Source organism: Amborella trichopoda, chromosome 10 (assembly GCF_054954075.1).
Source record: "Amborella trichopoda isolate Santa Cruz 75 chromosome 10, AtrichopodaSantaCruz75HAP2 v2.0, whole genome shotgun sequence".
NCBI lineage: Eukaryota > Viridiplantae > Streptophyta > Magnoliopsida > Amborellales > Amborellaceae > Amborella > Amborella trichopoda.
In genome coordinates, this window is record NC_142345.1 from 34,645,950 (window position 1) to 34,657,843 (window position 11,894).

General features: G+C 36.2%; 1 protein-coding gene across 1 annotated transcript; it reads right to left on the reverse strand.

The window, feature by feature from the left end:
* Positions 1–602: 602 nt before the first annotated feature.
* On the reverse strand, positions 603–3,154 carry LOC18446629 (WAT1-related protein At4g30420). The gene is made up of 7 exons (XM_006856742.4): positions 2,961–3,154; positions 2,719–2,781; positions 2,521–2,637; positions 1,654–1,906; positions 1,287–1,445; positions 1,029–1,180; positions 603–906 (listed from the first exon to the last, which is right to left on the reverse strand). Exons 1-7 carry the CDS (start codon positions 3,131–3,133, stop codon positions 729–731), a joined length of 1,095 nt encoding a protein of 364 aa, XP_006856804.1. The 5' UTR covers positions 3,134–3,154; the 3' UTR covers positions 603–728.
* Between the last annotated feature and the right edge of the window lie 8,740 nt (positions 3,155–11,894).

The following is an 11,894-nucleotide window of genomic DNA, read 5'->3' on the forward strand; positions in this document are numbered from 1 at the left end:
AGTTAAAAGTAGGGAAAAGGGCAGACGTCGTAGTGGTAGCATACCTCATACCTCAGTTACACATTGTGGTTTCTTTTAGATGTTAATAGACAACTTGGGACCTGTTATCCCCACTGAAATCCCGAAAATAAATAATTAAAATAAAATACTACTGAAATCCCGAAAAAAAATAAACTAAAATAAAATAAAATAAGATACTCGCAAGAACTTGAAATTTAGGATCATGAATCATGATTTAGTGGATCGCACTTTGTCTTTAAAATTATAAAATCATTATCATTTATTTAATAGTTTGACCACTCAAGTAAATAAAGATTATTCCACTCCAAGACTAAATGCACATGATGTGCCACATGTTCCCTCTAGTTTTCTTATTATGTAAGGCCAAATATCATTAGGGATTATAGGAGTCACATGGTTTGACTAATTTTTGTAACACAAGTTACACACAAGGTTTATAATGAGGATTTTATACTATAAAAATTTCTTTATCTTTGGTATAAGAATATCACAATTACTTATGGTAGTCATATAGGAATTCAGATGGTGAACTTTTCTTGTAGAGCGCGGTCAATGGTACATCTCAGTAATTAGATTTCATATCTAACAGTTAAAAATGATTGTGAACTTCTTATATCTAAGATAAATAGTTTTATGGTATATTCTCCCGATATAGTTAAGTTACAGACAATGCTTAAATTAGGGTATCTTAGCTGCTATGCCCTTCATTACACTTGAACTACTTCTAAGAGAGGCTCTTCCAAATCTTGATAGCTTTCTTCTTGGAATTGCATTTTATTACTTTCAACCTGATCTTCTGTCTGTACTTTCTTCCCCACTCCATCATTGGCTTTACCCCATAGTAGAGAATAAAGTCCAGATATAACCAAAGCCATCCCTACCACTCTGAAACATACAGGACTTGGCTTTTAGATCCGAAGAGCTATTTCGTTTTTTGTTTGGGTAATTATTAATAGAAAAATTAATTCTCTTTGAAATAAAATGTACAAATAAGATGTTTTCTTTACCTTCCGGCATAAATATCAACGTGAAGGATTGTAGGCTCTATAATAGCCACCAATACTGTGCATAAGGGGTTGAATGCGGCTGCAAAGACCGGGCCTCTATTTTTAATACACCAGCTTTGAATTAAGAATGCTAGAGCAGAGCACATAATACCCTGCACAAGGACTATGTTATTTGGATGTTTGAAAACTCGGAATTTATCTTTTAAATATTTTATAAGTAATATTATTCTAGGGAAGAGAAGGGTTATTGGTTCTTACACTGTAAACATAGGTAAAAAGCTGAAAGTCCCAATGTAGTTCCCATGCCTCCTTAGATCTCTCAAAGAGAAAGGAGACTACACCAGATTGAAATGTACCCATAACTAGCGTCATGGCTGTCAAGGATAAAGGGGCGGGATAATCCTTAAAAACCCATGCCTAAAAGATCAAAGAAGAAGCAAAAAGTGAAAGGTGAGAAGGGTTGAATACCAAAAGCTGCATTTCATAAGAAAACAAATAAACGATAAAAATCATTGTTGGACGACTCCGGTGAGTCAATTTGGACTCGTCTGAGTCCCTACGACTGTCTATGGTCCGAGTTCCATGGCCGAACCTCATTTCTTAGTCATGGAAAAGTAGTTATAACCTGGTAAATTATCCATGTGGAATATGCTGATACACTTGATACAAGTAAGATTGGGCCAAGAGTCCAATTCACGCTAGGAAGATGCGATCCACTATCCAAGAAAAGGAGAATGGACTTTGGTGATTTAAAGTATTTGAAAAACTCAATGGAAGGACCCTTGATTAGTGTCATGATCATGGCACCTCCCACACAAGTGAAGGTGCCACAAACCTTTGCCAGTCCCCTTGAACTCCTTACATTGATCTTCTCCATCCTGAAAAAAAAATATGATACGGCTGGATATTAAATCAAAGAACAAGAGGCAGGATTTTTCTTTGGTAGTTGGGTTATTTATCATCTCACTCATTTCTATGATCTACTTCCAAATAGCCATGATTCTTTTTTTTCAAATTTCAAATAACCCATCATCCAACAAATCAGCACGGGTCATATATTTTGGATGATTTAAATGTCAAATAGTTGATCATAAATATTTGATTTGGTAAAAGGTGAGGTTTGTATAAGGTAGTCACCATAAAACAATCAAAGTAAGGCGCACCTCGAATAATGCAGAAATAAACGAGCAGAACTAGCACTTAAAAACCTTAGAAATAAACGGTCCAAATAATATATTGTAAAATGCACTATTTTCAAGACTCAAAATTCATTTCTTTCATATTCATACATCTTGAGGTCGAAATGATCAATTGGAGGGTTTTCCAACATTAGAACAGTCATTTTCAATGAGTTTTGAGGAGCGCGTCATTTCTATATTATAGGGTTGACACATTATATAAACTTTTCGTGTGATAAAAGTTCTCTCTCTTTTAATGATTAAAAAAAGGCATAAAAAAGGAGAGTATAATTAAAAAGAGGGGGCTGGCTAACCTTAGTAGGAAGGCAGCCACAAAAGCGATTGCTGGGATGAGATTCATTATTGTGGCTGCGAAGGTAGAAGAGGTATAGTAAAGCCCTGTAAAGTAAAGGGTTTGGGAGAGGGGAACCCTGAAAAATTTGAAGATATGAACCAAAGTAAGAGATGGGTCATATGAGTTGGGGAATATTGAAGATTATAGAAACCCATACCCAAACAGAGCAAGCACGAAGATATGGCATAGCGTTTTCATGTTTAGGGGGGGCCTGCTATTCCTGCAAATTTCATTTCAAAGTAAATCAGAGAGAGAGAGAGAGAGAGAGAGAGAGGATGCATGAACCTGCTGAGGAATTGAGCAAAAGAAAACTTTAGACCACTAAGTTATGTACAACACTCAAAAACAAAAAAATGTTATGCATGTCAAGAAGAGAGATTGTGAGAGAGAGAGGGGTACCTGTCAAGGAAGTAAGCAATAGGAGATATGACCACAGTGGCTACAGCTTGCCTGTAGGTAACAAAGATGAATCGACTCATTCCTTGCTCAAATGCAAGTCTTGTAATGAGGTACATCACGGCCAGAGATGTCTGAAACAATAGTTGAGCAAAGAGAGGCCCATGATCCCCCATTTCCTATCCAAACACCTACCTGACTCAGCCTAGATTCAGTGTTATATATATATATGACATGCTTATTTTTTTTATTTTTATTTTTTTTTTGTAATTCCAGGAGGAAGATAGCCACTACCTTTTTTTTTCAAAACAATTTAGGAATTAGTTTTTTGAAGTTGTTAGTCAAGTTGAGGATATATGACATGCTTTTTTGTTTGTTTTGGTAATTCCGTGACGAAGATAGCCCCTACCCATTTTTTTCAAAATAATTTAGGAATTAGTTTTTTAAAGTTGTTAGTGAAGTGGTGTTTTTTTCGGTAATTCCGTTGACCCCTACCCCTTTTTTTTATTCAAGGCTGGACTTTCTTAACATGATTGCTTGGTATTTTTTGAGGGCTGGCTTTTAAACCTTCCACTTCATAGAAAGATGAGTATTTATTTTTCCAGTTGTACTAAATCACTCTTATGGCCCTGTCAAAAATCCATCTATTGAGTCATGTTATCAAACTCGGCATGGTCGACTCGACTTGGGCCCTCGCCGAGTCCGAGTGGACTCAGCCGGGGTCCTGTACCAGTCAAAAGAAAGTTGAAACTTTAAAAAGGAATGTAAAAGTTTGGTAAACAAAAAAACGAACAAAAAGTAAAATGAGAAATAGAAATCATTGAAAGTATATAAAAAATTCAAAATGTATAAAACCAAAGGACTAGTGAAAATTTTAATCTATGCCTGAAAATATTTCAGATAAATCAAAAGAAAAAAGAACAAAAAAAAATATTGGATCATGCAGTAAGCAAGTTCCCAAATCATCATTAAAACCATATAAATCATATAAAAATATATTTCTAAATCATATTTTCAAGATCTTGTCCTGAAAATTTTAAATTTCTAATGATTTTAAATGGAGCAAGTTTGAGTTACTCGACCTAGTTCAAGTGAACTCGACTAACGACTGGAACAATGGAATTATGGCATTCGTCTGGTCGCAAAAGTAATCAAATCATCTATACTTATTTACATTCATTTTTTATGGAAAAGGTTTATATAATGCTGCAACTTTATACTATAGAAGTAAGTTACACCTAAATTTTGAAGTTGGAAAACCTTCTAAATGATCATCTCGGCCTCGAGATGTACGAATATAATGAAAACAAGAATTTTAAGGCCTAGAAATATTGCATCTTGTAATAATTTATCAGAACCGTCTATTTTTTAGATTTTCAAGTGTGTATAGATTTACTTGTGTATACACCAATTTTAAAATTGGTAGCTTTTCCTATGTTCTTCACCCAAGGGACCAAAATAGCCTAGTGAACCCTAAGGTCCAAAACAACCTAGCAAACCCTAGGGACCAAAACAACCTAGTAGATCCTAAAACCCAATAGTTTGGCTTACTAAACCAATCCGCATATCGATCTGACACCCCGCGACCTAGAATCAATGCTTAAATTTACTAGCCTTATAGACACCTCAAATTTTATCTAAATTGGACCAATTTTGATTTTAAATTAAAGAAGAGATCAAAAGCTTTTCAACGGTATAAGAATAACATGAGTACAATATACGATTCCAAAGATTGGCCCATAGAAATTTGTTTAATAAAAATTTCATCTAGGTCTAGCCGCAATTTGTGTCATCAAGGAAAGTTGTAGACAACACAAATCGAGTCGTCTAACAAAAAAAAGAACTCAAATGACATGAATAGTATCATCTGACTGTTTTGACCATTTTTTTACCAAAAATTGGAGATAAACACGACGGATAGCCATCAACATCGTGTAGAAACCATTTTGGAGGCCTATAAAGACTGAAAATCAGTCATTTGAGGGGGATCATGCATTAAGAGGGAGAAAGAGATTTAAGAGAGACAAAAAGCTTAGAAACCCTAGTCAAACATAATTTCCAGAGAGAGAAAACCTTAATTCCAACAAACCCTAGTTTAGGAAAACCCTAAATCCTACTCCCAAGTCTAAGCCTTCAACCCTAGAAATCTAGTAGCTTAAATCCTAACCATAGATCTAGGCCATTAAACCCTAGAAAACCCAATATCAAAATTGAATCTTTTTTAGTTAAATTTCAATCAATTTCCAAGGTGAATGAAAGGGAAATTGCGTAAATGACCCGCGGTCCTGATATGCACCCCAATTCTAGGTTTCAGGTGTCCCGGGCCAACTAGCCCGGGTAGGTAAGCTTTTTATGTTTCCTTCTCTGTATTTGCAGTTCATCTTCGGATCAATTTATCTTAGCTTTGGAAGTGTTTTCAGTGTAGAAGATTACCTGGCACTGCCAACAATGTGAGGAGGAAATTGATCTATCAAGTTCAACTTTTCTTCTTTAGATTGTAAAAATCTATCAAGATCAAATTCTATCTAGGTCCAGACAACACGATTTGTGTCATGCAAGAAAGTTCTAGACGACACAAATCATGTCTTCCAGCAAAAAATGAACCCGAACAACATGAATCGTGTCGCCTAACTGTTTTGACCATTTTTACCTAAAAATTGAGATAAACACGATAGATAAGCATCAAAACCGTGTAGACACTGTTTTGGAGGCTTAGAAAGAACTGAAAATTGATCAGTTAGGGGAATTAACCATTAAGAGAGAGAAACATATTTAAGACAGATAAAAAAACTTAGAAACCCTAGCCAACCCTAATTTCCAGAGAGAGAAAACCCTAATTCCATCGATCTCTAGTTTAAGAAAATCCTAAACCATACTCTCATCCTATGCTTAACCTAGGAGCTTAAATCTTAAACATAGATCTAGGCCATTAAACCTTAGAAAACCCCATATCATAATTGAATCTTTTTCAGTTAAATTTCAATCAATTTCCACGATGAATGAGAAGGAAATGGTGTAAAGAACTTGCAGTCCTGATACGGGTCCTAATTCCGAATTTCTGGTGTCCTGACCAATTGGTTCGTGTAGGTAAGGTTTATTTGGTTCTGTCTTTATTTTCAGTTCATCTTTAGATCTATTTATAGTAGTTTTGGAAGTATTTTTGGCTTAGCTCTCTCTCTCTCTCTCTCATACCAGCGGCCCAGCCGATGCCCCATCTCTCCCTCTCTCTCTCTCTCTCTCTCCCCTCCTCGGGCTAGCGGCCTAACCACTGCCTTATCTCTCTCTCTCTTTCTCTTCCCCCTCAGGCCAGCAACCTAGCCGGTGCACCATCTCTCCCTCTCTCTCCCCCCCTCTAACTAGCAGCCTAGCCGCTCCCCCATCTCTCTCTCCCTCTCTCTCGTATTATTCTCTCTCTCTCTTCTCCCATTTCTCTCCCATTCTCTCTTCGTTTGCTCTCTCTCATTCTCTTTTTCCCTCTCCTCTCTCACTCTCCCTTTCTCCTCTCTCTCTCTCTCTCTCTCTTTCTTTCTCCCTATCTTTCTCTCTCACTCCCCATCCTCTTTCATTCTCGACCTCTCTCCTATTCCCTCTCTTGCCCTTCTCTCTCTCTCTTTTATTCTTCTTCTTCATTCTATATACCACTCATCTCATTTTACATCATTTTTAGGGGGCACTTCCGAGGCATCATTCATTAGTTTAAATACCGGCATCCAATGTCTTGTGAATCCTCCGAGGTACCCAAGCCTCATGGTCGGTACCTTTTCCGTACTTTCAGCAAATACCTCCTTGGGGAAGAGACGCCTTGAGGCTGTCCGATCTCTCTCTCTTCACCCCTTATGATTACTCTACCAGGATTTGGGTCGTCCATCGTTGGGATTAAAGCCTGGCGTCCAACGACTTTTTGATTCTTCGAGAGTACCTCGCCTTTTTTTCTCGGTCCGACGACTTCTTGTTTCATTTCAGATCTCTCTCTTCTCCCCTTTTGATTAGTCTACGAGGATTCAGGCCGTCCATCATTAATATTAAAGCCCAGCATCTAGCGCCTTTGTGATTCTTCAAGAGTACCTCCCCTCTTCTTCCTATTTTGCATCTCTCCTCTCTTCGTCTTTCATCACCCCTCTTCTTTCACTCTCTATCCAAAAGTCACTCTTAGGGTGCTATTTTGAGGCATCCCTTGTTGGTTTACATACAAGCATCCAATGTCTTGTGAATCCTTCAGGGTAACCGTGCCTCGTGCTTAGTACCTATTCTGTTCTGGTAAATACCTCCTTGGGGAGGTGACAACATAAGGCTGCCTAATTCTCAAGTGACTTCCCTCGATCTCTCTTTCTCATCTCCTTTCTTTTCCCTTCTTCTTTATTATCCTTTCTTAAACCCTCAATCTTAAAACCCTCTCTAAAAACTCCCAAACCCTCTCAAAATCCTATCACAAAAAGGGCTAGCCAAGGAACGAAATCTCGAGTCGTCTATCAAGTGGGTACGTGAAGACGTGCGTAGATGTAAGTTAGCCAGAGACAAACCAAGCCAAGAAGCCCAAGGGCTTTCGAATTTATCTAAGAGGGCTCAGCTTCGAGGTGTATCCCGATCCCTCCAAGTGGGGTAGGCTTTACCTCATGTTCTATTTCTTTTGTTGGTTCCAAACCGCATCTACCGCAATGCTCGACCCTTATCAAAGTGGGCACCAGGCTCGCCCTCATGCATATACGTTCGTGAATCCAAAAAGGGAGAGGGGGACGCGACACACACTCGCCTTCGTTTTCTCCTTCTCTCTATTCTAAGAAAAATGTTGCGGTGGTTTTTAAAAAAGGGGCTTTCCCATGCGCGCGAAAATCCATGGCCAACCACATAGACTACCAAGCATATGGGTATGAATTAATCTTTGTCACATAGCTTTTTTCAAAGGAAATAAAAATATATTGTACTAAGAAGTCCCTCTATCTATAGGAAACCTACTCTATGTCCTCTCATATCCTCTCTAGTGATAAGGTCTCCTTTTATCATTGTGACAATTGTTCACTCTTTAATTGTAGCTAAATAATATAGTATATGTTATATAATTTCTTGCAAACTAATGTAATTATAATTGTATATTCATAATTATAGTTTACTATAATATACAATTTCTAATATTATGTTGGAGTTCATATGTCATTATATATATCATCATTATTATATCATTATAAAACTTTTATATGGCAATTACAATAATTGTTACAAAAATATCATCATAATTTAAACTAGATATAATTATATAATTTGAATATTAATAAGAATATAATTATTTTATAAATAATATTTAATATTTTAGTTGATATGCAAGTGTTTGTGCACATACACGTGTATGACTCATTTTATAATTAAAATATATTAATAACATTTATTTTAATTGTATTGTATTTTTCTCTCCCCTAAGATGAAGTCATTTATTGAGAATAGATGTAAGTTTTATCTACTCACATTTATCTTTATCATTCTTTTAAGAAAAAAAGAAGAAGAAGAAAAGAATAAAAATGGTTAATGAAATACTCCACCTCTTTAAAATCACTTAAACTGGTATATAAACTTGTAGTGTAATATTATATTGATATTGAATTATGATATTCTATAGTTATTGTAATAATGATATTATTATGTAATCATAACATTCATATTTCATATTTCTTATTTTCTATTCTTACCATTTATTATTTTGTTACTTATGTCTGAAATATTTATATTGGAATAGTGATCATTTAAATGTTGAGTGAGGTTTGTATAAGGTGTTGTATACTATTGAGTAAGACACACTTCAAAACTATGCCAAAAGGTTCAGGTTCATCACCAAAAAACTTTACAATATCAAAATCTATCGCTATCCCTAATTATGAAATTTAAAGCTCCAAATTTTAAAATTGGTTGGTCCAAATAATGCATTACAAGATGCACTATTTTCATGACTTAGCACCAGAATTCCGAATTTTGAGTCTAATGAACTGGATAAGCATCATTAACCTTCTGCTAACCACTCAGAGGTCTATAAAGGACTTGAGTCTGATCCTTAAAAGGATTAGTCAACAAGTTCTACTTGGACTTTATGGGTGCCCCATTAAAGAGACCTAAACTTCAGCCTTCAATCATTAGATCATGAAACCTATAATTCTATTTCAACCAAAGTTACGGCTTGGTCAATTCTGAAGAGAAAAATGAGGCCAAATAGCATAAACTAACGCCATGGGTGTCCTGGGCCAACCTTCTTGGTCAAGTAAGTTCCTCTCTCTCTCACATTTTCAGTTACTTTAACTCTTGATTAGATTTTAGTTAAGTAGCATTTCTTTTTAGTATTTGAGTGCATAAATCATGCTGGCCCTACCAATTATCTAAGGGAGGATCTGTTCATTTCGATAATTCAGCCTCATTTTAATTAATAAGTTTCTAGAATCAGATCAACAATATTTTCACTTGAAAATCCCTCATAATTGCACTATAAACAAATTTAATATCTCTATTTAAGAGTTAACATATTGAATAAAATGGAGTAATATACATTAGAATATATTTATTTTTACTTTTATTTATTTTTAATAATATATATTCCATACATGGTATAGTTCTTTCTTAGAACATCTCAAAGTACATATATTTTATCTTCACTTTATCTAAAAGAAGAAAGGATTTACCAAGAGAAAAGACAAGAGAAGAGAAGATATAAAGATAAATCATATCATGACCCAAGCTTATATATTTGAAGGTCGCATAACCTACATTGTCACTAGAGATGCCCCCCTCCCCGGCCTTTTATCCTTACGAGATGTGTCGACCCCTTTTTTTATGCTTTATTTGGCTGAATTAGAAACACCCATGTATTATGGTGTGGGGCAAGGGATTATAATCAGATTATGGGCCGTATGAATGTAATTCTATGCCTCGAATGTCGCATCAAATGCTTCCTTTTTATCATTTCATCAACTTTAATGGGTCGATTATAATGTCCCTTGGAACCACATACAACTGGTCAAAGAATTATGTGATTGATCCCCAGCTGTCTAAATTAGATAGATTTTTAGCCTCCTTGTAATGGGAGATTATTTTCCCCAGATCTATGGTTAAGGCTCTACCCCAACCAATTAGCCTCTGATCATTTACCATAATCCCTTGATACTAAGGGCGATTGCTTTGGCCCCGCCACTTTTTGGTTTGAATTAATGTGGCTCGAGGAAAAATCCGTGAGGGATGAGGTATTATCCGTCTGGAATAACACACTTATTGAAAGATGGGGTAGTAGTGTCTCTAGATTGTCGATCCTAGACGTGGACCCTAACAATGGACAGGAGTTGGAAGAAGCCATTACTGAGCACTTGTGTAAAGTTGTCTGTCATATCTGAGCCTAGGATACATTGCTCTATAGATGATTTACAGTTTAATAAGCTCTATTAGCAATCTACGAAGCCTCTTTTACTATTGAAGAAATTAAGGAGATTGTCTGCCACATGTTAAAGCACCAAGTCCAGATGTCTTCCATGCTGCATTTGTCCAAGAATATTAGGAAATCACTACAGAGGACCTCATTACTATCTTCAATTAATTCCATGAGGATGGGGTCGTTTATAAAGCTCTAAACTCTATTTGATACCTAAAAACAAAAGCATTCAATTGCTCCAAGATGTTAGACCTATTAGTTTTGCGTTTTCGTTCTATAGGATTGTCGTCAAAGTACTTGCTGATAGGCTCAAAACTGTCATGAATGAGGTAGTATCTAGCCCACTATCTGCGTTCATTAAGGACAGACAGATTAAGGATGGGATCTTGTAGCATATGAATTACTTCACAGTACTAGAAGTCTAAAAAAATGGGCACTTTTAAAACCAGATTTTGAAAAGGCCTGTGATAAGGTCGAATGGGATTACCTAGATTAAGTTATAGAATTAATGGGATTCAGAAGCAAATGGAGAAAGTGGATTCTTGACTGTGTGCGTTCTGCCCATTTCTTAATCATCATAAATAGAAACGAATGTGGGTATTTTAAGGCTTCTAGAGGCTTATGTCAAGATAACCCATTATCTCTTTACCTTTTCTCTTCGGTAGCATAATCTTTTAGTAAGACGTTGGACGAAGTTATCAGTCAAGGATTCATTCAAGGTTTACCTTCAACTGAAAATGGACCAGTCATCACAGATTTGCAGAATGCAAATGACATGCTTTTAACTGTGCAGGTTGATAGTCAATGCATAGAAAACCACTAGTTATTTTTGAAATTCTGAGTTGGTCTTTGCAACTAAAGTCAACGTGCACAAGACCAAAATGATTGGTATCAATTGTGAGGATAATGTACCAAGAGAGTAAGCAGAATGGATGGGTTGCGAGGTTGAAGGGCTGCTAGCAAAGTATTTGGGCTTACTTATAAGTGATGATAAGTTATTGTCAAGCTGCTGGAATAATGACTAGAAGATTCTAGATGAAACTAGATGGGTGGAACTGCATGCATGTATCATTCATAGGCTGGTCGATTGATTCTAATTAAAGCCACTATCTAATCATAGATGGGTGGAACTGCATGCATGTATCTTTCATTGGCTGGTCGCTTGATTCTAATTAAAGCCACTATCTAATCCCCTTATTTACGATTTTTTTTGTTGTTTATAGCCCCGTGACGTGTGGTGATATGATTATGAGGGATTTTTTTAGGGAGTGGCTCAAAAGATAGAAACAAGACTAGTTAGGTGAATTAGAATATAGTCTGCCTCCCCCAAGACAGAAGGTTGATTGGCATCCGTAAGCTCAGACCTTTTAATGAAGCCAAGCCTTATTACTAAAATGTTGGTGGAGACTACATAAATAGGTTTGGAGAGAGGTTATAAGAAAAAAATATGGCACTTCAAGTGATGACTTAATTGCAAAAAGTTGAAGCAAGGGGCCACGACATCAGCAGTATAGTATGGGTTAGGATACTGTTTGTTACCT